This window comes from Mixophyes fleayi, chromosome 10 (genome assembly GCF_038048845.1).
Source record: "Mixophyes fleayi isolate aMixFle1 chromosome 10, aMixFle1.hap1, whole genome shotgun sequence".
In the NCBI taxonomy this organism is placed as follows: domain Eukaryota; kingdom Metazoa; phylum Chordata; class Amphibia; order Anura; family Limnodynastidae; genus Mixophyes; species Mixophyes fleayi.
Window position 1 is genome coordinate 55116860 of NC_134411.1, and position 26834 is coordinate 55143693.

The 26834-nt window shown below is 39.9% G+C and overlaps 1 protein-coding gene across 1 annotated transcript in view; it reads right to left on the reverse strand.

Annotated features, from left to right (window-relative positions):
- Positions 1 to 26834, reverse strand: part of B4GALNT2 (beta-1,4-N-acetyl-galactosaminyltransferase 2 (SID blood group)) — a 210543-nt gene that overhangs the window by 14022 nt on the left and 169687 nt on the right. Inside the window, exons 6-9 of the mRNA XM_075188797.1 lie at positions 24792 to 24969; positions 17079 to 17165; positions 11040 to 11227; positions 6958 to 7098 (exon numbers count right to left, since the gene is read on the reverse strand). Of these exons, the coding sequence (XP_075044898.1) occupies positions 6958 to 7098; positions 11040 to 11227; positions 17079 to 17165; positions 24792 to 24969 (594 nt within the window). The remainder of the gene's footprint in view (positions 1 to 6957; positions 7099 to 11039; positions 11228 to 17078; positions 17166 to 24791; positions 24970 to 26834) is intronic.

A 26834-nucleotide genomic window follows, 5' to 3' on the forward strand; every position in this document is an offset into this window, starting at 1 on the left:
TTAGCCTGTGTGTCGAATACTTCATTGGAAGTGCAATTCCTTTTGAGGCACATAAACTGGCCTTTTGGTATATTGCTCTTCCATTTATGATAATGGGCACTCTTAAAGTGTAAATAATTGGCAACATCTACCCTTTTTTTGAAAGCAGAGGTTTCAATTCTCCCTTTAACTAATAACTGCAAATCTAAAAAATCTATAACCATCGAGTTGTACCGGCTGACAAATTTCAAATTGAAATCATTATCATTCAATGCCGCCACGAAGGCTTGTGCTCGAATCTCACCTCCTCCCCAGAAGACAAACAGGTCATCGATGTAGCGCCCATATAGGACCAGGTCCGCGCCGAATTCGCCCCCCCCCCACACACGGGCCTCCTCGAAGGCTCCCATGTACAGGTTGGCGTAACTCAGCGCGAACCTGGTCCCCATGGCCGTCTCCATGACTTGTAGATAATTCTTCTGGTCAAACAGGAAAAAGTTGTTGGAAAGGATAAATCGTATTGACTCAACAATAAAACATCTATGTTCTTTTGTCAGGTTGGGATCTTCTGTTAACATATATTTCATCACCTCGATGCCTTTATTATGCGGGATGTTACTATACAAGGACTCCACGTCAAGAGTTAGGAAGGCATAATTTTCCTTCCACTCTATGTTTTGAAACATTTCCATTAAATGCATAAAATCCCGGATGTATGATTTAAATTTATTAACTTTTGGTTGTAGAAGTGTATCTACACAAAAGGACAACGCAGAGGTCAATGACCCTATCCCAGATATTATTGGTCTGCCTGATGGCCCGGAATCTCCTGGCTGCTATCTTAGCTCTAAGTTTGGTGGCCAGCAATCTATCGGCCTTGACGCCCTTTTCATAAAAACGCTGATTGAGCCACTTCAGTTTATTAGCAAACTGGTGGGATAATAAGAGATGTAGTTCACCCTGAACAGAAGCAATTTTCTGGAGAACTAAGGGATCAGGATTCAATTTGTGGCACTGCTCTAGAGCTCTCAGCGAGTCCGTCAGTTGAATAGTTTTAGCCAGACAAAATCGGTTAGTCCGAGATGCCAGAGCAATAAGATGACCCCGTATTACCGCCTTATGAGCATCCCAAAGAGTCAAGGGAGAAATATCAGGGGTGTCGTTCATCACAAAATATTCAGAGAGAAGAGAATGAATGTGAGTAATAGTTTCTTTATCATGTAGGAGTGATTCGTTAATTCTCCAGGTTGCTTTAGGAGGGCGGTGAGCAAAGGAGGTAAGTACAGCCGAAACAGGGGCATGGTCCGACCAGGGAACAGGAAAAATCTGGGAAAAGCTAAGTTTAAGAGTGAGGTCATGGCTGAGCGGGATCATATAAATAGGTATTATGGGGAGAAGAGAAGAAGGTATAGTCCCTGGCCAAGGGGTCTAATACTCTCCTTGAATCATACAAGTTATGGAGTTTCAGAAAAGCTTGTAATGCAGCAGTGTTGGGGACATCTCTCCTCAGGGGAGAAGAGGAGGAGACTGAGGAACGATCTATAGTCGGAGCTAAGACAGCAGTGAAATCACCAGCGACAATAATTTCAGCCTGACGAACACGCTCTAGCAAAGAACCCAATTTTTTTAAGAATTTATGCAGGCCTCTGTTGGGTGCATAGAGGTTCACTAGAGGGGAGATTATTTAGAGTGCCTATGAGGATCAGGAATATACCATCTTTATCTTTATGACAGTCATGAAGTTCGAAAATTAAATGGCGCGCAAACAAAATTGCTACACCCCGCTTTTTCTGCCTGTGGTCGCATGCATAATATGTTAGGGGGAATTTTCTGGAACGAAGCTCGGGGTGGAGATGGTTCAAAAAATGTGTTTTTTGTAGGAATATCAAGTCTCCTTTAAGAGACTTGAGACAAATGGAGTTTAGCACGTTTCTGAGGGGAGTTGAGGCCCTTGACATTATAGGAGATAAGGTTAAGGGTCATAGGTAAGTCTATGAGGGGAGTTCTAGAAACCAGAAGAGGTGAAGTCAGGGAAGAGAAATAAGAAGAATGTACAGGGAATGACATGGTAGGTGACGACCAGTGAGGAGAAGGAGGAGAGAACCAAAGGTTAAGGGTACAAGGGGACCGACATAGTAGACCAAAGTCCACTTGTCGCAAATGTTGGTAAAGGATAGGACATGATGGACAAGCCATCAGGGGGACCAGCATAGAGCCCTGAGGGGGTTGTAGACTAGGAACAACGAAAAAACGGAGGGCAAGGGGACCCAAGAGGGGATCCCGAGAGACCAATTTAGTGTGTATGACCCATAAAGAGGGAGGGGAAAGGAGAAGGTATGAGGAAATTACTGAAACCTAAGGTAGAGGAGGAAAAGGGGAAGTACAGGGGAAGAGAAGACCAAGGAAATAATCACCAGCAATAAACATATTATATGGAGTAAGAGTTAACTTAATAACAAGAGGCATATCGTAGTGGGCACATGAGAAGCCACTGGGTGTAGCCCGATATAAGAGCTGTAGAGAGAGAATCAAATAAACAACAAAACAACCATAAATACAACCTAGAGACAATTAAAACAGAACATCACAGTTACTCATCAGTGGCAAAGGCAGGAACTGTAGTCTGTGCATCGTAAGAGCCTCGTCATACCTAGAAGAAGAAATAAAGAACAACAACCTGCCTTCTCTGGAAGCAGGCGGCAACAAGGCAACAGACAATAGAAGGCATTACAGTATCCAGCGCCAACATTATAATCTCAGTACAGTAGAAGATGAAGGGCTAAGACATCTGAAGATGTGACAGCCTTGAATTCTATATCCAATTGTAGGACTATGTCAGGCAGTTTCGAGGGCCACATTGAGTCCCATAGAGGGAAGTGCGGCCACACTTTGAAGAAGGTGCAGGAACGGGGACATGCTGGTCAGGGGTCCGCAGTTTGCAGTTTAGAATGGCGAGGGATAGCTGACCAATCTCTACGAGGAAGCCGTTGCGCTCTCGGTGTAAAGGGATCGGCAACATTAGCAAGGGCCTGAGAAGCTTCCGGAGAGGCTTGTTGGTTCAGACCAATCTTTCGTAGGAGGTCATGTGCTTCGCCTAAACTTTTAGCTGACAGCTGTTGGTTCTGGTGCCAAAGATAGAGACGAAAGGAAAACCCCCAGCGATATCTGATGTTGTTCTCCCTAAGGATTGAATTGACAGGCTGGAGTTCTCGTCTCCGAGATAAGGTGGTGGGAGAGAGGTCCTAAAAAATTTGAATGATATATCCTTCATAAGATAAAGAAGGAAGCTTTCTAGCTGCTTGTAAGACAGCTTCTTTGATCGTGAAAAAATGAAGACGGAGGATAACGTCTCTAGGTGTAGATTGATCAGATGGACGAGGTTTAAGGGCCCTGTGGGTTCTATCCAGAAAGAGTTGATCTTCCGGAACGTCTGGAGCAAGCCGGGAGAAAAGTTTCCAGAGATAGGGGTCCAGGTGTACAGATTCAAAGGACTCTGGGACGCCTTTAATTTGGAGGTTGTTTCTCCGGGCTCTATTGTCCATATCTACTTGACGCTCATGGATATTATTGAGCTCCCAGCGAAATTGAGAAAGGTCGTCAGTCGTAGCTTCCTGACATGAGATGACATAATCCATTTTCCTTTCAATATGGTCCGTGCGAGAACCCAGCGAACAATCTTCTTCTAAAACTATGAAGAGCGTGCTGAACAACAGCGTAGACTGAAGACCGAAGTTCTTTAATTTCCTTGATCAATGAGAGAAAGACTGTCACGGGCACTAGGAGTCGTTGCCCAGGATATCACCAGATGATGATCTCACCAGAGTAGTGTGGGTTACACAGTGGTCCTCTGGTAGCAGGGTGACTAGCGGAACATATGACTCAGCAGATGGTGAAAGGATGCAAATAGAAAAGTCAATGACTAGCAGCAATCTGGTTAATGATTAGGTAGATATGAACACGAGGATCTTGATGGACGTGAAGAAGTGCAGGAAGGTAACAGGGAAGTCAGTGGTCTGCGTACAGCAAGTTGTACCACTGCTTATGGTGAGAGGACTTGTCCAGGTACAGGTAGGTAGCGGGGAAGTCAGTGGTCTGCTTATAGCAAGTTGTACCACTGCTTATGGTGAGAAGACTTGTCCAGGTGCAGGTAGGTAGCGGGGAAGTCAGTGGTCTGCGTATAGCAAGTTGTACCACTGCTTATGGTGAGAGGACTTGTCCAGGTGCAGGTAGGTAGCGGGGAAGTCGGTGGTCTGCGTATAGCAAGTTGTACCACTGCTTATGGTGAGAAGACTTGTCCAGGTGCAGGTTGGTAGCTGGGAAGTCAGTGGTCTGCGTATAGCAAGTTGTACCACTGCTTAATAGGTGAGGAGGTGTACAAGTGTTGATGAGTGGAAACATAGAATGTAGACACTGAGAGCACAAGGAACTTGATCCCAAACAATATGCACAAGTCTATGTTGGTGTGGCAGGCGCTGCTTGACAGAGACGAATTCACTACTGGAATCCAGGCTAATAGCAGAAGGTCAATTAGCATATGTATCTCACGACTGAACAAAGAGGTAAACTTCCCAGCAGATATGCGGAGTAATAACACAGTCTCAGGGAGATAGAGGATTCCGTGGGTAAGTGGAGAACAGTCCAAGCGGATATGCAGTAAACGAATACAGTCAATAGAAAGTAAGCATACCGTGGTTCAGTTGAGCAGGCTGTCCACGAGAGGATACAGGAACAGCTGAGCGGCTGCACGCCAGCACGAGTAAAGAAACCACAGGTGAGTGGTAGCGGTAATCAGGGCCCGGGTCAGCACACAGGCAGAGAACTTGACACGGGTAGAACAACGATGAGCAATGCAGGAATCACTGGAGATAGCGAACACGAGTAGAACACTGGAGGTAATAGCGGACTGGAAGCCGCAGATGATTAGAGCAGGAATCAGCAGGGAACTGAAGACACGGAGAAGTACACAGGAACACCTTCAGAGACTCACAGGGAATGAGACTCCAAGATCAGGCAACGAGGTAATGAACACAGGTGCTTTAAATAGGGAGCGTTGCCTGATCAACCAATTAACTAAAAGCAAAGGTCAGAAGAGTTCTTAGGAACTGCGCATGCGCAGACCATCAGGATGGTGGGCGGCCACGGTTCAGGATAGGTGCTGGCAGGAATACTGGAGAGCCACGCACCAGTGAAGAGGCACTCACGGTCCGGTGAGTGACAAAGTCTTTTTTGGTAACTGGAGCAGACACATCTTCGTCAGAGTCTAAGTCCTCGAGAGCAAGGAGAAGCTGCTTGTTCTGTTCCAGAGACTGAGGAGGTCTTATTTGGGTAATATTGAGGATACACTTAGAGTGAAGTTTTTTGTTTTTCGGCATAACTAACTATGGTAGGATCAGAGATAAAGAAGGATTCTGGAAAGGTAGGTCAAATACAGCAAACTTCAGAGCAAAAACTTTGATCAGAAAAGGCCACTCGGGGACAAGATAGCCGCTACATCACAGCAGCATAACAGTTGAGGACCCCGGCCATCCGCAGTGAGGCAAGCGTGAAGCTAAAACATATGTGCAAACTCTTGGTATCGCACAGGGTGTGAGAGCTGCGACTGGTGGGCGATCCCTGAAGTTTAACAGGTGACACAGGACCCACTCACTAACCTACTAATCCTGTCCAGCAGCAATCACAGCAGGCCACGGGGGAACACTTCCGGGGCCACAATGTACAGCAATAGACCGAAGTCTGAGGATGGCTGGTGTAATACTTGAGGACAATCAAAGTCGTTGTAAACCGGTTGATTGGGCTGCACACAATCTTGTGTGCCCAGGCAGTTTTTGTTCCTATATACAGGAGAGCTATATCCAATCGCTAAATTGAAATGGAGCTGTATTGAGGGTTACAGCAGAGTTGTATCTTCAGTGCTAAAAAACCCAGCAGGATAATCAGTATAATAAGATTGGTATTAGTAGAATTCCACTGGGTGGCAGTAGAGCCCTGCGCTGCTGTCACTAGGAACGATCTGGTTGGACCTTCCAGATGGATTTTTAATAAGAAAACATGTGCCCCTATGGACTAAATCTGGATTTTCATCTCCATCATTTCCTCTGAATTTTTGTTTTGTTTTTGATTCTTTGATTTTTATATAGTTAATACAGATTTTTATACAGTGAATACAGATTTTTTTATATTTTCCTTCCTAATTTACATTTTTAATATAGATTTGATATTTCATCATCATCATCATCATCATTTATTTATATAGCGCCAACATATTCCGTAGCGCTTTACAATTGGGATATATTGGGATATTTGTTCTCAATAAATGTTTATATCTGTCTGCATTAAGTTATATCAGTGCATATAGTGTTTTTTATTTTTTTTTATCTCTATTACCTTCAATAAAGTAATTAGGGAAGAATGAATAAATAGCTTCTCTTTCACTGCAGCAGTATTCTTGACAAAGTCCCAGAGCGGATAAAACACGTTGAAACTGATTAATCTTTTTGACCCAATGAGGACACTGTTGTAACAGGAAACTACTATTGAGAGAAGTCGCAAACACACAGAGGAAGCGTGTGTATCAACAGACTCCGGTAAGAAGATTTGTACCAGCGCTACCCTGATCCAATGCGGTACCGAAGGATAGGGTAAGCACAGCTAGTTAGGTTGAGAGTGAGACCCATCTGATTGAAACAAGTGGACTCCAAAAAATCTCGGCAAAAGACTATAAACATTATACATTATACTGTTCAATATTCCGTTTTCCCATGTCTCTCTATATATTGCCTACCAGTGCATTTATTTATATTTGTGCTCCTTTCTTCTCTATTTTGGAATCTGGTTTATAGGAGCAGCATCGAGTTCTCTAGAGAGTGCTCACCTGAAGTGTATCATAGTTTGAACTATAGTTGCTAATTTCATAGGTATAGACATATTGCATCCCTAAGCTCTTGCTTACATACAGAAAATAAATGAATAATTACTTACTACATCCAGATCTGTCTCTTCAAGTATCTGAACAAACTTTTCAATTTTAGTACTTTCAGTAAATTCAAAATCATCATCAACCCACAGGAAATACTTGGTGGGTACTTGAGAAACTGCTAAATTTCTCCCAGCAAACCAGCCCTTTAACAATATGAAAAAAAGACAATGTTACATAAAACATTACTAAGAAAAAACCTGTTTAGAAGAACTTTTTAGTTTGAATAAAACATGTCTGAAGTATGCTTCGGTCAAACTATATTGCTTTGTAAAGATAACACAATTTCTACTATTTCTCATTCATTCATTTCAATAATTCATTCACATCAATAAATTAATTAATTCATTCTTCATTCAAGTGTAGAAATCAAAGTAGGCACTGTCATACTGCATGTTAGGCCAAGAATAAATGGCAATAAACTCAAATATTCAGAGATAAGACTGTTTGAAAAGACTTCTGTTCATGTGATTATCCGAGGAAAAAAAGTGAATATCAAAAACCATTCATAATCAAATTACATTATATTATTATTATTATTGTTATTTCCCAAGCAAAGCTATTGGTCTATGATGTAGCTCTCCTTTGTAGGAAATATTATTTCCCCCATTACATCACAACACATTTGGGAAAGAACATTTGAATTGTTTTAGAATCCTCTGTATTGTTACATTCAATTGGCTTTTTCAGAGCAAACTTTGGATGTTAAGATTTCTGAGAACTTGTTTTGTATATGCACATGAGGCTGGATTTTTTAAGGATTATACAGATATTGCATCCTAAAATGAATACAAAATTGTAAAGAGCTAATCACCAAGCCCCTTAGCAATGTTTGAGGGGGGCAAGGAGTATCTTCTTATCACAATGGAGGCCCTGGTCAGCCCTTTAAAACATACTCGGGGATAGTGCAGGTGTGTACCCCTGTGCATGCTCAGAAATGCAGAGTGGGGGCCTTTGGAGTGGATAGGCACACATTGGTCAGGGCCATGCTTACATCACTGGTTGAGAGGACCCTGCTGATGATGACTTACAAAATAAAGGGAATAAGTGAATCACAATGATAATCATATTCCAACTGGTGTAAATTCAAGTTTATGAAGAGGATGATATACTAAGAGAACTCAAAAAAACTTTTCTAAAAGATGATTTCAGTGTCTGCCTTAAAGAGGAGATGCTGAGAGAATAATAGACAAAAGCTGCTCTGGAAAAGCTCTGTAGAAATGAATGGGAGGAGATAACAAGAGGTGGTATAGTAGATTTTGGGATGAGAATAGTGAAAGGTTTGGAGAGTACTCTGAGATGAGGTCACAACCATAGGATGAGGCAGATTTGTGGTTGGCTTTGGAGGTTAAAGATTATATTTTGAATTGTTTCCTTATATGTAGACTAAGTGCAGAACATGGCAAACAGGGGCAAATGAACCTGTGCAGTGGTGAGGTGAAAAACTCTGACAGAGAGCAATCCATTTGGCTCAATATCATTGGGCAAACTTATTAACATTTAGGCTGAGCACAGAGCTGTGTACCATGGCATGAAGTTGCACATATAAATAGATTATATATTTCTTTATTGCACTTCCACTGGCAGATCCAGGGGGGGCAATCGGGGCAATTGCCCCGCCTAGCAGCGAACATACCTTTTAAATTGCCAAAATGCTGATCAAAGGGATGGGGCCAATCTCTACCAGGGAGTGGGACCAACCAGGATCAGCCAATCTGACTGAAGGGGGGGCATGGCTATGCTAAATAGCCCCTCTAAAAATAAAGTCTAGGTCTGCCCCTGTGTACTACCCACCACAAAGGACTTTCAATTTTTACTATACTCCTAGCAAGTATACATTATATCCGTAAGATAATCCTTCCAACCAGTTAAATAGAACATTACTAAAAAAAAATAAAGGCCCCAAAACAAGGAAACCTCCTTATTCACCTTATAGTTTTAAGGTGGGAGGGGCCAAATCTTACCTCATTATTTCTGAAGCCATCCCATTTACTGAGCCTTATGGGTTATAGATAGGGCTGGATCATCTATTATATTGCGCAGTCGTGCAATATAATGTCCCTTCTATACACAGCGCAACACAATACCCTCTTGGCTTTCAATATAGTTTGCTATTCATTACACTGAAGCAGAGAATTTGACATTTAATTGCCATCAGAACCTTCTATGGTAACAATAGCCAGGCTGCTGACTACACAATAGAAAGTTGACCAAGACATGGATAATCTATTTACTCACTATGCACATTTTACCATCTAAGTTATGACATTACCCAACAAATAACTATACTCAAAATCTGCCATTTAACTTACACAAATGTCCTCCACCGAGCGTAGCTTAAATATTACATCTCTATATAGAATAATTCAATGATAATATCTCAACATATGAAATGTTATGATATTATCGATGGTTACTAATAAAGTTTGAACTTGCAACAGCACCAGCCGAGTACTTTAATGATTATAGGTACATTGGTGCGTGAGCCTTGCACAGGATAATGTTCATAGCAGTTGCATTATGATTTCTAAAATTGTACCCTTAGCATACTGCTTTCCTCAAAATATATATTTAATGGATTATGAATTTCAAACACATTTGATTGGTGAGTAAATGCAACCTGCTGTTGCTTTTAAAAGCATTAACATTTTATAAAGATGGTGGGTCTAGCATTGGAACCAGAAGATACATGTGGATGAGTGTATTCATTCATGGTACATCACTAATCAGGTTAATGCCCCACAACCTAAAATCATTCATTGTATGCAATATGCATGTGCTCTGAATAAATCTGCAGTAGTGTGCAAGAATCCCTTGCACACTACTGATCCACTTAGATTGTACGCTCCCTTGAACAGGGCCATGTCTCCTCCTGTTTCCATCACTTCTAACTCTGCTCTCCAGCTACTTAGCCCTCCTTCTCGAGGACCTTCTGCCCTCCGAACCCCCTCTCTTTTCTCTTCAACCCTCTGGGGCTCTTCCTGTCATCCGCTCTGGCGTATGCGGATCTCCCCTCTCCCCCTCCCCCCTGAGTTACTGTTACTGCTTCCTGAGTTTTGTGCTTATTGTTAATTGTAACGTGCTGTCTCACCTCGTACTGTGATATTGTTTGTCCCTGTACGGCGCTATGGACACCTTGTGGCGCCCTATAAATAAAAACTAATAATAATAATAATCCCTAACAATTCATAAAATAGCCAAAGAACATTAAAGTAAAGGGATATGAGATTACATAATGTCACTAGAAAGGGACAGGAACATACTGCTAATTTTCCGCTAAAATTACTAAACAGGAAAAAAAGAATCAATACACTTCTCTAAATACAAACAAAACTCTAGCCAAAATTGACACATAAGAAACCTATATAATAATTTTTGAGCACCCTACCTACTCAGACTTACTGTGTTCTGCTGTCTGCTTCTCCTACAATGAAATCACATTTTGTTTGTACAATGCTTACAGTTAACCCCTCTTTTCATGTACTGTATTGTCATTAAATTTATATTATGCAAATGTCAATTGTTTTTCATATTTTCAATATGCAAAGTAGGAGTAATTCAATTTTAATTGCCTATGTATTACCCAGTATTTTGGAGAAAATATTTAATCAGTCATGTCAGAGCCTGACCCAGTTGAGCTTCCAGATTATTTTCACTACGGCATAGACAAATAGACATAAGGGTTGATTTCATCAGAGGTCAACACACCTACTAATGTATCTTTGGAATGTGAGACGAAACTCAGGCAAACACATCGAGAACATACAAACTCCACACACATAGGCCTCAGGTTGGAATCAAACCCATGACCCCCAGCACTATGAGCAGTGGTGACCACTGTAACCACTGTGCCACCATGTTGCCCATACATGATATTTTCCATGTAATAAAACAAGTATATGTCAAAGGCGTGCTTTGCTGAGAATAGTATGTTTTATTAAACCAAACCAGTATGTTACTGCACATGTACACAGATATTGGGAAAACAAACCACATTCATAAACAGTAGGTTTTCAATCAAAGGTAATAAAATAAAGTAAGGATATAAATAGCATTTTGTAAATCATAAGTACTTTATAATACGTACCTTAGCAAAGGGCATGAAGTACTGCTCCACATTTGCCTCCAGGATCTTCTGAGGGTTCTCATTATCATCAGCGATAATTATCTTAATATCTGGATAAAACTTACGGATGCTCTTAATTAAGATTCGCAGCTTGTCATAACGGAAAAATGTTTTGGTTGCAATGGTAACAAGGGAACTTAAGTTTTGATCTGCAGAAGTTTAGAAAACATAAATTAATAGTAATTTAGTAATAGTAAACATGTGCAGTTAGTATACATTGTAGTACATTATGGTCACAAACATAAAAGTTAAATAAATATGAAAACTACCTTGAAACATTCATAATGTAAGATATTTAAATTTACAGAGTTATCTGATATGCATTGCAAACAATAGATTCACATATCGCCTCAATATTTTAAGTTTCTGAAACTTTTATATAAATTATTTTGTTTGCCCTATGATATAATATATATAATTATTGTAGTCTATATTCTTATCATGACATAATCACTGATTTAATACTGACAGCTGTTACACGGAGGTGGTCCTTAATGCAAGTAAAAAGTATGTCACTTCTGAGCTCTGTCTTCCGTATAAGAACATATGACATTTAGCCTTTTTATGGTCATTAAAATTAATTTGATCCATTATTAAAATCAATTTAATCCATTATTATATATCTCAGATTATTAGTATAATATTTTTAACGTTCGATTTTACAATTAAGCTTACCATCCATACCCAAAGATATGTAACATCTGACACAAAATACTTGCATTTAAGACCTTAATTTAGATTTGATTTTATTTATGGGACAAAATGCATTTATTGATCAATTGTCAGCTAATGAATACAATTGGCAGGTCTCTGTAGATCTTACAGCTAATCGATTTAGCAAATTCTGGAGTCAGGCTGGGTATCCAATTCCCTTTTGTAAAAGCAATAATACACATAAATGTATATATATATATATATATATATATATATATATATATACACTGTAGCACAATCAGGGGAACAGGTATCATCTCCTGGGTGAGCAGCAGCAGCAGTAAGACACATGAGTCTAGGAGTTTCTGGATTACAGCCACCTCCAGTTTATTCACTAGCTTGAAAACAGGAACAAAACACAAATAAAATCCTAGCCATCTGGCTTCTAGCTAATACATTTATGGAGGCCCTCTCTCATGTGTAGGACCTTATGTCCCACACACATGACAAACCACATGTAACTGTTGCTCCCTGCAACAGAGTGTCTCGGGAGGCAGTCACCTCTCCCAGGTCTGAGACACTGGCTGCATATTACATAGTAACATAGTAACATAGTAACATAGTTGATGAGGTTGAAAAAAGACACCAGTCCATCAAGTTCAACCTATTTTGGATCTCGTGCGATCCTGCACTTATATTTGAAATTAATCCAGAGTAGGCAACCGCCCATCTGTTTCAATTTTGAAAATCCCCCGAGACTCAATATTGCAATCCAATTTTTACCCTATATCCACTACTATCCTTTATTTTAAATTAACGGTCGTATCCCTGGATACACCTTTCCGCTAAAAATTTGTCTAACCCTTTCTTAAACATATCTATTGAATCTGCCATCACAACCTTCCCTGGCAATGAATTCCATATCTTGACTGCCCTTACTGTAAAGAACCCCTTCCTTTGCTGGTTGTGAAATTTCCTCTCCTCTAACCTTAGGGGATGACCACGTGTCCTGTGTATGGTCCTTGGGGTAAAAAGTTCCCATGAAAGCTCTCTGTATTGACCCATAATGTATTTGTACATAGTAATCATATCTCCCCTTAGGCGCCTCTTTTCTAAAGTAAACATGCCTAAACTGGCTAACCTTTCCTCATAACTTAATGACTCCATACCCTTTATCAATTTTGTCGCCCTTCTCTGAACCCTTTCAAGTTCCAAATTATCTTTTTTATAGAGTGGTGCCCAGAACTGTACTGCATATTCAAGATGAGGTCTTACCAATGATTTATACAGTGGCAAAATTACACTGTCTTCCCTTGCATCTATGCCCCTTTTTATGCATGCCAATACTTTGTTTGCCCTTGCAGCTGCTGCTTGACATTGAGCACTATTGCTAAGTCTACTGTCTACGAGTACTCCCAAATCCTTTTCCATTATAGATTCTCCCAAATTAATTCCATTTAATTTATAGATTGCGTTCTTGTTTTTGATCCCTGAGTGCATAACCTTACATTTATCTGTGTTAAACCTCATATTCCATTTAGCCGCCCAATCCTCCAGTTTATTTAAGTCCCTCTGTAGAGAAGCTACATCTTGCTCTGATTTTATTACCTTACAGAGTTTAGTGTCATCTGCAAAAATAGAAACTTTACTCTCTAAACCATCACCAAGGTCATTAATAAATATATTAAAAAGGAGTGGTCCCAGCACGGAACCTTGAGGAACTCCACTTAAGACCTTTGACCAATTAGAAAATGTTCCATTTATCACAACTCTCTGTTCCCTATTCTCTAACCAGTTTTCGATCCAAGTACAAATTTTGATTTCTAGACCCAGTTCCCTTATTTTGTAAACCAACCTCTTGTGTGGCACTGTATCAAAGGCCTTTGCAAAATCTAAGTAGACCACATCTACTGTCCTGCCCTGGTCTAAGTTCCCACTAACTTCCTCGTAGAAACTAATTAGATTAGTTTGACATGACCTATCACTCACAAATCCATGTTGATTCCCACTAATAATTTTATTGCGTACCAAGTAATCCTGAATACTGTCCCTTAAAATACCTTCCAGTAGTTTCCCCACTATTGATGTCAGGCTTACAAGTCTATAATTCTCTGGTTGTGATCTCGTCCCCTTTTTAAACAACGGCACCACATCTGCTATTCGCCAATCCCTTGGTACTGAGCCTGATGAGATTGAATCTCTGAAAATTAAGAATAGCGGTCTAGCTATTTCCGAGTTTAATTCCATAAGGACCCTTGGGTGTATGCCATCTGGACCTGGAGCTTTATTTATCTTAATATTCTTCTACATACATATACATATTCTTCTACATACATATACATACACATACATATATATACATATATACATATACATACATATATATACATATATATATATATATGTATATTACAAATATATTACCAAGCACACAAACATTGAATCCGAAAATTATAAGTAGCAATAATCATATACTCTCACTTTAAGAGAATATGAAATTAAAGCTAAAAGAAAATGTCAGTGTGATTGAGTAAAAAACAAAGCAATAAATAATGTCAATGTCATAAAATTAATTGGAGGATGCACAAGGGTCAAGAAATTAAAGGGACACACGACATAAGAAACATAGACAGGGTAGAGATAAGAATAAATATAGAAGTTATGTCAGCATGATAAAAGTAAGAATGTCAGATAAAAGAATAGAAATGTCAGCAGGGCAATGTCTAAATAAAGATTTTATTAAGAAGTTAGCATAGTAGCTAACCAAGGCATAGGCAAACCAAGAGGGGGTTTCCTAGTGCCTGGAAACCCCCCTCCAAGCCTGGGGCACTGTATTATTGAGGTGGCTGGACCCTGCCCCCGCTTCACACGGATCTGCTTGAAAAGGGAGAGCTGCGTGCACCTAACAGTAGTGCACGCAGCATTGTCCATGTATATAATGGGGATAGGAAGAGTTGAAGGACAGCCAAGCACTGTCTAATATTATAGCCACACCCCAATGCACGCTGGTCACGCCCACTGGTGGCGTGGTGTGGAAATTCCCCTCTACAAATCCTGCGTTTGCCCCTGCAAGGGGGGTATGGTTTGGCACCAATTAACATTATGTCATTATGTATCTGTACCCTATAAAAACTTGAGTGATCTGTCATCATTCAGGCCATTACTCTGTAAGCTGTATCGAATAAACAACTATGTTGGAACAAAGACTGCTTATTATCCCTTATTATCAATAAACCTGAAGACCACCAATACTTAAACACTTTATATCATTAGGGTAATGTTTAAGAAATGGGTAAAGAGGTGGGCAGGGTATAAGATTAAACATAATAGTAAATATTTAACGTTTTTATACATCTTAACTTTTTGCACATATGATTTGCTTTAAAGGCATTTGAAAGTTTATATAATTTACTACACTAGCAATGCTCTTCTTGTTTCCTCTGCCATCAGGGCAGGCGGAACGCGGTAAACGGGGTAAGCAAGGCTGAAGAGGCACTTCCCCCGCCTGCCTTCTCCGCTGTCCACCAGCCCAGTTTAACAAAAAGCCACTCCCTGCGGCACCCAGTTCTCTCTTCTAGGCTCCATGCTCACTGATAGTGTCCGACATGACGTCATCACCTCCTGACACTGTCAGTGAGGAACCACACATGGGGCAGCACCGAAGGTAAGACGACAGTAGAGGAAGAGGAGAAGGTCATAGAAAGGTAAGTAAAAACAGGGGGTACAGTGTGATAATGCAGGGGGGAGGACAGTGTGATGATAAAGAGGGGGCAGTGTGATGAGAATGGGGGTGATAGTATGATGATAAAGGGGCGAGACAGTGTGATGATGAGGGAGGGCAAAGTGTGATGATGATAGAGAGCGAAGTGTGAGGATGAGTGGGGCACAGTGTGACGAAACAAGGGGCACAGTGTGACGAAAGAGGGGGCACATTCACCAAATTAATTTGCCAAAAATGGAACATTTTATTACAAAGAATACATATTCTTCATTTATATTATTAATATAACAATAATTGTTCGCTGTTAATCTACTTATTTGTATTACTCTATGAAAGTGTATTATATGATCTGTATTAAAAGAAAAAAAGCATTATTGAATGAACAAATAATTTTTAAAAGAGGAGGGTGCAAATTTATTTTTTGCAGGGGTGCACCAGACATGCTAGCACCGACCCTGTCTGCTATCTTTAGGACCCAGTTCTACGGTTGTGGATAGCCTGAATTGAATTTGAAGTGACATCTTCCTTTTTAATGCACATTATACCCTCCTTTTAATTTCTTCATAATAGTAAAAAAGTTTAATAGCAATTCAATTTCTTAAGTCATCTATGCTTAAGGCATTTATGGTTTGTTCCAGTCAGGTTCAGAATATAATAACTTGATTATTTTATTTGTAACAACAAGATCATGAACAGAGGTTCATCATAAAGGAACATATTAGCACTCCTTGTGTTAATTAAAATATACCTTTTATTAGTTTTATTTAAAAATAATATCCTCCCGGAAGAAAGGGTGAAATATAAAAAAATCCAAATATACACACATACACACATGTATTTAAAAACAAAGAAGACACCAACAGTACTTCAACAAGCCATCAACGCTACCCAGCCTTCCGGGCTGCTATGCACAGCTGTAATTTCCGTTGAACAATTTAACCAAATATTGCTCTGTCAAATAAAATAAGTGACACCAGTGAGTCAGTTTTGACTACTCCAACGTAGCACACATGACATTTCTTTCCTGCAGCCCGCCTGGCATAGATTTTCTCTGAGGAGACAGAAACAGGTTCCAGTGCATAAATTATAGGAGACACGGTTCTCATGCACTTAATAACTGTTCTGCCCTATAATTATTAAGTATCAGTCGGGTTAGACGTTGGACTGCTATGTAGGATTGCTTCAGATTAATCTCTAAGTTTATATATAAATTACTCCTACCTATAATAAGATCCCTATCTGTTGGTGTCTTCTTTGTTTTTAAATATATGTGTGTATGTGTGTATATTTGGATTTTTTAATATTTCACCTTTTCTTCCGGGAGGATATTATTATTAAATAAAACTAATAAAAGTTATATTTTAATTAACACAAGGAGTTCTAATATGTCCCTCTATGATGAACCTCTGTTCATGATCTTGTTGTTTCTAATACATTGGGACTAGCACCCCCGCGTGCCACATATTGAAGATTGTTATCTTTCCACACATTGCATGCGGTTGTTGTTTTCTCGCTATCCCTGTGCAGAGCATCTCTCTCGTTTTATTTTATTTGTAACAGTATATAGGTCACATCCTTGTGTAGGGTGTCACCTCAAAAAGAACTGGAATAAAAATCACAATCACCTGGTCCAGAATCAAATAAATGTGGAATCGGTGGTTGTATTATGTTCAAAGGAAACTTGGCTACGTGTTCTCCCATCTGATATGTTACTAAAACAAAAAATACACAATTAGCATTCAGCAGACAAATATAAAATCACCAAGTTTTAAACAGTTAACTTCCCTTGTAGTCTACATATATACTGCAGCTATACAGCAGAATTTTAACAATTTGATACATTTTTTTTTCTCCCACAAATGCATTTGCAATATCTTGTAAAATGGTGCAAAAATATTTTGTGTAAAAGTCAAGTCTGAAATGTAGAAATAATCAAGTAAGAAATATCTCATCAGTGGTCAGTATCACCTCCACACGAAAACAACATATAATAAAATGGATCCTCTCATTCAAATATTGCTCATATCAAATGTGGCATTCAATATTCTTCTTAATTTTATTTATTTATTAATTTCCCTTTGAAGAAATTGAATGATCACATTTATGTATAATGTATTAATAGTTTGTATTAGATTCGGTCAGGGCTTACTATGAGTAGAAATTGGTTGGAATATAGTTATTTAGTTATAGTATCATTATAGTGCAGTTATCAAACACATTCACTTTGAATGAAAGGTTTAATGGTTGGAATATTTGTATATTATATTCAAACTATCTGTAACCTTCAATGCTATATTCAGAAGGACACTGTATTCATGTATATCATAAAGAGCTTCCCTCAGTGTTATATTCAAAAGAAACCTGGAAAAGTGTAAGTGTCTGCTGAGTGGGAGGCAGTTTGGTGGTTTGCGCCTTGATAATTTGAAATAGAAGTTATAATTGATGTCAAAATATAGTGATGCTGTGATAATATATCAACCTGGCGCTAAGCCCTTGCAATCATGGCCGCTGCATACAGCGCTAGTCTATAACCATATAATCTGCGGATTTATGATAAACTGACCAATTTTGCACTAAGCCCCCATGGACCTTGCGCACCATTTTAGAATAAACACTTCCCTCTTAATCTATTTCTCTCATGAATTTACTTATGCAAATATGTTAGTAAGGAGAGGGCTGCATTTATCATGACAATGGAGGCAAGTGGGAAGCCATGCACTGAACGTTAGATAGTGGAAGGAGCAGGGGCCCTCAATGTCAGGCTACTGTTAAACTAACGCAGGAATATTGTGGACTCATAAGTTAAGTTTATATATTCAATTTGGTTGGTGGGGATCCAATTTATGTCTGTGCATCCTCTTTGAGAACCATTGTTATTAGTTAAAGTCTATTTGCATTTAAAGTACTTCTTCAGGTACACATATAAAAGGATATAACATTTTGCCTTAGGTGACTGTTCAAAAGGAACTCCCTTTTTTATGAGTTGCATAATATAAGCAGTTATTACCCAATAGTTTATTATGCATTTTTGATAGACGTTTGTAAAGCCAATAAACTGATGCACTTTTTTTTCTCTCTTAAGCATAGAACAATTAAAACTACATTCATTTTTATGAGACTCATGCTCAGACCATCTCGGCATTTAATTTACCCTAAGAATTGGATTTGGCTCTGTTCAAAATCACATTTCTTCAGTCTAAAGAGCAACCAGTTTTTCTGAAGTCTTTCAAATATAGAGCATAAATGAGTGCGATGTTGTGCAAGATTATCAGAACAAAATAAGACTGTCGTCCAAATAGGCAGCTACAAATTCATCTAGTAGATCTCTTAAAGCATCATTGTTGAAGTGCTGGATAGTTGCAGGATCATCACACAGACCGAAAAGGAATTTCCAAACACTCAAAATGTCCATAACTATCTGCTCCTGAATGCAGTTTTCCACTTATTTCCTAAACTGTCATGATAATGACTAGAGGATGCCCCTGACTAATATTGGCGCGACTAATCTGGGAGGCGCGGAGTCTAATGTACCCCCGGTATTCACCAGGGACCCCCGCAAGGAGGTATGGGCTTAGCTGCGTGGGGTGTGCAGGTCGCAGTTTTCCCAGTTAGCCATCAGTGCAGAGTAAGAGAGCAAGAATAGTCGTACGGTCTGGGTCGGTAGCCAAACAATGGTGCAGTACACAGGGGTGATCCAAGAGAGTAGTCAGGAGGAAGCCGTAGGTCAGAATACAGGAATCAAGCAGGGCCAAAACGCAGGGCAGAGAATAGTCAGGAAACAAAGTCACAATTCAGGAACCAAGAACAGCAGAAACAGGATACAGGACGCTGGAGCTGGTGAAACCAATACTCTGGCACAGGCTGAAGGGAGAAGGTGCTATATATGCTCCATGGTGGCCCTGAAAGGTGACAGGTGGATTCGGTGGTCAGATGCACCTGACCGCCAACATGCAGGGGAAAGAAGCATCCCATTGACTGACAACTGGACGTGCCCACACTGCAGATGCGCGGGCGGTGAGACCCTGAAGTAGGTCCTGTTGCTAGGCAACAAGACGTGAATCTGAGGAGACCACAGGCGCCTGTCCCCGGCACCTATACACAATGAGGGGACGGCATCTAACGCGAACAAGCTTTTAAACTCCACATGGGAAAAATTTACTTTCTATAGTCTCTCAAGAAATTCAGAAATTAAGCAGAGTGGGGAACAGCTTTTCACCTTACATTCATACGAGTTAAATAAGAGTAAGTGCTTTTTTTCCAAAAAGAATAAAACTTCACAAACAAGAGAGGTGATGACTAAAGTCTTTTTTTACATTTTCACCCAGGTATTCTCTTAGGACTTTTAACTCTGGGTCAGAAAGAGAATACATCCACCCAGTTACAGCTCAATGGAACAGTAGTAATGGCAATAAGGAGGTAATTGGTCTACAATCTTTTTAACACATACATTCCAAAATTCTCTGTTTTGCAGTGGTAACTTTCTAACTCCTTAGAAGAAAGTTCAGAGACTGGTTTGGCTTCAGAGACAAGAGTAACTGGAAGACATTTAAGCTCGCAGTGCTCACAGGGGAATGATAAAGAGCAAGCATTAAGGTTGATATAAAGATTATGAGTAGATTGCCAGGGGATTCCCAAAGTAATGGAAAATTTGTATGAAGCAATCAAATGAAAGCTTCTAGTTTCGGGGTGTCTTGAGTCTATCATCATTTGCAGTTGACTGGTTTCACAAGTTGTTGGTCCAGAACATAAGTGATGGGAACAAGAAATAGATAACTGCAGCGCTACAGCCTATGTTACTAATGAATACAGTTTTTAATCATGTCCAATGACAGAGTGAATCACATCAAGTAAAGAGTCTTGAGATTGCCAGTATGTAGATAAAGGAGATTTCTTACTCCAGATTTGATTACTTTAGTGAATAGTTTGGAAAGAGATAACTTCAAGATTAAGGAGATGGAATCACCATCAATGGGAAGTCAGCTACAATCAACTCTGGGTTAAGAAATCTTCTATACCTAGATACTTGTAATCTCAAGGCTATTTACTTGATGTGATTCACTCTGTCATTGGACATGACTAGAGACTATATTCATAACCTCACCGGCCTCCCCCACTCCCGTCTCTCCCCCCTCCGCTCTATACTCAATGCGGTCGCAAGACTCATCTGCCTCTCACGCCGCTCCTCCTCTGCCTCCCCTCTCTGCCTTGCCCTACACTAGCTCCCTTTCCCCTACAGAATTCTTTTCAAACTCCTCACCACCACTTACAAGGCTCTCTCCCACTCTACTGCCCCTTATATCTTTAACCTCCTCTCCATTCACACTCCCGCCCGCTCCCTGCGCTAGGCCAATGACCGCCGCCTCTCCTCCACTCTGATCACCTCCTCCCATTCCAGAATCCAGGACTTTTCCCGTGCAGCCCCCCTTCACTGGGATGACCTCCCTCGCTCCATCCGCCTCTCTCCTACTCTGTGCTCCTTGAAATGTGCACTCAAAACTCACCTCTTTCTCAAAGCCTACCAACCTTCCACTTAACCCCCATCTCCTCCGCTCATTCCCCCCTCTCTCCCATTCCCTCAACTGGCTCCTCTTGTGCCTGGTCTGTTTAATACTTCCTTAGGATGTAAGCTCGCATGAGCAGGGCCCTCTTCCCTCCTGTCTCCTTACCCGTTCTTCTGCTCCGTGTCTATTGCATCTGCCTGCCTGGAGTTTCTGAAGTATTGGTACTTTTTGTTTATTGTTCTGTACTGTTATACCCTGTATAGTCTACTGTTTGTACTATGTGCGGCGCTGCGGAAACCTTGTGGCGCCTAACAAATAAATAATAATAATAATAATAATCAGCAACAGAGGGTGTAGCACTGCTGTCATCTTTTTTTTTTTTTTCAATCTCAGTTAGAACACCTTCTTATTGAAACCACATCCCATCCACAATAGAGATCTAGATCCCTGATATTCATTGAGCGCAGGTTATTTTCCAATATATTATAAAGAATACAAATGAAATTCACAGGACCTTGTCTAGTCATTGATTCAGCATGGCTACCCTGTGTAAATGTGATCTCCATGAAATTGTCACTAGCACTGGAGTTGAGCATGGCCAGGATTGCAGTTAGCGATACCATTTTGTTCTTCCATTTCCATTTTCTTTTAGGACTCTTCTGAGGAAAATGGCCTTCTTCTCCTTGAGCCAAAGGAATTTGTGACTACGAGATGAAATTAAATTGACTGGGCTCCTTAGAAAAAAGTACTTGCTTAAAGACAGTCATAGCAATGGTTCAGCAAATCTTATTTTTCGGCAGCTAAATGCATAATGCCCTGGACTAACACAATATACACAAAGATTTTCAGCAAAATGTCTCAGTTTTTTTTGTTAAAATTGAGAGGTTTTCTAATTATATAAATTTTCATGGGTTCAGGTGAGGCACTTGAGCTATATAATGGTTGGACTTCAGTGCTGTAGGTCTATAAGACTGATACACACTATTACCCACTCTAAACGTTCATAATCTCTCTCTCTGTCTCTCACACAGTATTCCCAATTGTGTAGTTGGATAAATGGATTAAGATCATCAAGGGGTCTCAACTGTGATCAGTTTATACTTCAGTTTCTTAGAGAAACCCCAATGAAACTAGTTTTTTTGGCAGATTAATTCAATTAGGTGTATGCAGTCAAATGATAGAACTTAGAAGTACACTCAGCCACAGAGACCCTGAGTCACTAAGAGAAACAAAACATTAAAAAGGAGTAAATTTTCACCTGAGCAAAACCATGTTGCACTAGAGGGGGAGGTAAATTTCAAATGTGGGGACAGATTTATAGTTGGGGCAGGGCATGTGCTAGATCAGCTTTAAACTTCAGTGTAAAAATAAAGTGATCAAGTATTTGTGTGCAAGATGAAAAAAACAGCCAGTATTTAACTTATGTGCATAATAATAAACTAATCCAGAACCCTTGCATTGTAGCATGGTTTGCTCTTGAGAATATTTACTTCTTTTTTTTGCCTTACATTCCTTAATGACTCAGGCTCAGAAAGTTTACCCTGGCACAGTCCATAGGGACCAGTATAAGCAGCAGCACTTCAATTAAGGTCCTCGAAAACTTCATGATAAAAGTCCCCAGAAATTTGCAAGATATTACTGTATTGCTTTATGTAAGGAGAGGCCCAAGGAATGGCTTCCTCAGTCAAAAGATTAATTACGAAGAAGATCTACAGTCTGTCATTAATGATATGTGCAGTTGATCTATACTGAGCAGTCTTAGCAAATGCCAGGTCCTCAAATCTGAATGGGCATGTTTAGCATCAGATATCCTGAGTAGCCCGGGATTGTGATTGAGTGGAATATGGAGTCCCATAGATTGTAAGCTTGCGAGCAGGGCCTTCTCACCTCTTTGTCTTTTTCCCCAGTTTGTTTGTTAGTTTACTGTGTTTGTCCCCAATTGTAAAGCGCTACGGAATATGTTGGCGCTATATAAATAAATGATGATAATGATGATGATTGTTATTGAGTGGAACTAGAAAGATTAGACTAGAGGAAAATGTAATAAGCGTCAAACAAATATTTTGATCACAGGTTTGGCCTTGGCAACTTACTTTAGGATTCCTCAATAGAAATTCCAAAAATATAGTAAGTAGGATATCCTGATAAGAATTTAGGTCACTGTAAAGAATCCCTGACTTTAAAAGGTGTTGCCAGGTGTCGTCCCCACATTTCCGCTGCTGCTCGGGGAGGGATGTCTGCTTCTTTCACACTTGAGCATCCCGTTGCTTTGGGCATCCCGCTGCCCATGTGCACTGACCCGCGTACCCATTGCCTAGCCAATCCTCTATCAGCTGAGGGGGAATCAATTAGACTTACTCAGTCACTATATAAAGTAGGCACTGGCACCATTAGGGTGCCACAGTATCAGGTCTACACCATCATAATCACCAGCTATTTCTATAGTGCCACAAATTCTGCAGCGGCATAGGCAAACCGAGGGGGGTTTCCTAGTGCCTATAAACCCCCCCTCCAAGCCTGGGGCACTGTATAATTGAGGTGGCTGGACCCTGCCCCCGCTTCACATGGCTCTGCTTGAAAAGGGAGAGCTGCATGCACCTAACAGTAGTGCATGCAGCATTGCCCATGTGTATTATATGGATAGGAAGAGTTGGAGAGCAGCCAAGCACTGTCTAATATTATAGACATGTCCCCATGCATGCTGGTCACACCCAATGGTGGCGTGGTATGGAAACCCCCTTCCACAAATCCTGCGTTTGCCCCTGAGCTCTGTACAGAGAACTCACATCAGTCCCTGCCCCATTGAAGCTTACAGTCTAAAGTCCCTAACATACACACACACAGACCAAGAGAGACTAAGGTCAATTTAATAGTCAGGAATTTAACTTATGACCCCAGTGCTGTGAGGCAGAAGTACTAACCACTAAGCCACCATGCTGCCCATACTCCATTGTACCTCCATTCCTTTGTTACCTCATTGCTTTATAGTGTTACCTTTGATTAAGGATCCAGCTTGGCTATTTTGACTATTCTTTCAACTCTAATTTGGCTACCATGGTCACTCCTGGTATTGGCTTTCTGACCATTATTCAGATAACGATTAATTTTCCATGTTAAATTAAACTTAATAAGTACATGTCTCTGTGTTCTTATGATTTCTCATGTCCGATATAGCTTGGTATTAGAATGCTACATATTTGAAACAGAGAAGATCATATAGTTTATGATACTCTGGGTGAGGCAAGATAATTTGGTTTATGATAATTCTGATTAAATTAAGCTGTGGGAGACTAGTTTAGAAAAAAGGAGAAACAAAGGCTTACTGAGTAAGAGTGTCAGCTCTTCAAATAAAACCCTGGTGATGGCATAATATGTATAAACATACACATATGCATACATATATATACATATACAAACTTACATACACACAAACATGCACTTATACACACACTAGCTGCCTAGTTATATCACTAAATATTTGCCTAGCGCCCCATGAGGTCTTCATCTGGCGGGGCATGTTTCTGGGGAATTTGGATAAACAAGTCCTACTAATGGTAGGAACTAAGGAACTGTAATGCAGTGCTGGTGCTGTAATGCAGATAGAGCATTACAATATGTACTTTGCCACAACAAGGTGTTACTTGGTTAAGTTTAAGCTTTTCTTCTGGCCAGCATGAAGTTTGACAGTGAATATTTCAGTAAAAATGGAAATCTTTCACCTTTCTTTTCTGCTTGCTTCTTGTACTACTTGCATTTCTAATGTCAAACCATTCCAAACAGTCTAATCAATTGTTTTTTATGACAACAGAGAGGATGTATTATATAATACAGACTCACCCATATCCACAATGTTAATGTTAAATTCAGTGCTAGTATAGGTTATGTAGTGCAGAATATGGTTCAACACTTTGAGGTATGGCGTTGCTATAGTTAAGGTATTTGTTCCTCTCCCTTGCACTTCTTCTGAAACATCAGCAAATGTATTCAAATTCCCATGTGATGCTTTGAGTGTAACCTGGGGAAAATGACACAACAAAAATAAAACTGCAGTTAATCATTACACATTTTTGTATACTAGGATAACTGAATAAAATTTAACATTATTGAATACAATTATCCTCAAGTTATGATAAAGTTATGATATCAGTCATTCATGATATGGCAGGATCTGACAGAGTAAGCAATTACAATGGTTGTGCAATGACTTTGTAAACTTAATCTCCACAGATACATACTGCTACTTTGCAGTATGTATCTCCAACATTCAGGGCCCTCTTAACAACATTATGGGCCCCCGGGCAAAGCAGTGCACCAGGGCCCCTATATATATATATATATATATATATATATATATATATATATATATATACACACACACGTAAAAAAAAAAAAGTGTTTATATATATGGGCCCTGCAGGGGGCCTGTCAGAGGCAGCGCAAAAAAAGGAAATCCTGAAAAAAAAAAGAAGAAAATACTTACCTTGCGGTCAGCTGGCGATCCGGATCCCTCCCTGGTAAAATTGTGCTTGCATGGCTATCTATGTGTAGGCAAATATAGTGTGTATGCACCACATTAAAGAGGGAAAAGATTAGAGATGTTCACTGATCTCCATGTTTTGGTTTTGGTTTTGAATCTGTATCTAGATCAAGTTCTTGTTTTGGTTTTGGCAAAACTGCCCTCACGTGTTTTGGTTTTGGATCTGTATTTTTTGGAAAAATAGCTAAAAATCACATAATTTTGCTCTTTTTTTGTTCCTACATTATACATACAAGATAGAAGCAATTTAAAGGATGACTGAAAGCAAACGTCAGCACTTATAGCACATGTAGGTAACATTGGCACACAGCGGTAGCTGAAAGAAAAAGTGGTGCAAGATGGAATTGTCCTTGGGACCCTCCCATCCACCTTTATAATGGATCTTAAAAAGAACATGCATACTTTAACAAACCATGCACTTCAGCAACAAGGAGTGCACACTTTTGTGACTGAAGTGCTTAGTTTGTTTGGGCCCCGCCCTAAAACGAGATAAGAATGGGCTTAAGACAGCTAAGGCAACAGTATTGTCAATGAACAAGTGGCAAGATCTTGTTGTCATCATCTTCAGCCTCATCCTCACCCTCATCATTGAGTACATCATCCTAACACAATATTAATTAATCCCCGCAGGAATCCACCCTTACAGACGTCTCTGTAACATAAATGTAAAAATCAAAAAATTAAAAAAAAAAAAAGATTTTACCTTTTTAAAGAGAAAAAAAACACATCTTTAAAAAAGGTGAAACTTTACTGTTGAAAAACTTAAAATTGCCAACATGCCATTTTACCCAAATATTAATAAGCATTTCAGCATCAGCTAGCTTCCTTCTCTCAGCTAGATCCCAGCACCTGCAATCTACACGGTCATCATCCTCACACAATACTAAATTCATACATGCTGGAATCCATCATTACAGAAGTCTCTGTACTTTGACCTGTATGCCAGTAAAGGCTTCCTTGTGGAAATTGTAGTTCATTTTGAAGAACATCATCTTTTCCTCAATTTTAGGAAGTAGCCTCCTATGCCAATCATCGACAAGGTTCTCAGCTGAGACGAAAACTCTTTCCGAGTACACACTGGAGGATGGGCAGCTCAGGTATTGCAAAGCGAGTTTTTACATGGGTCTCCAAATTCCCTTTTTATCCTCCCAGTATGTAAAGGGACTGTGTGACATGTATTTCTATGCTGTCATTAAATAATCCTCCACCAATATCTGGATAGTGATAGTAGGATCAGTTGGCATTACGGCAGAGGTGCCATGATTTTTTGGCAATTCTTTTAGACCAGACCAGGGGGTAAATGTATCAAGCTCCAATTTTCCCAGCTTTTTAAAATCGCGGCA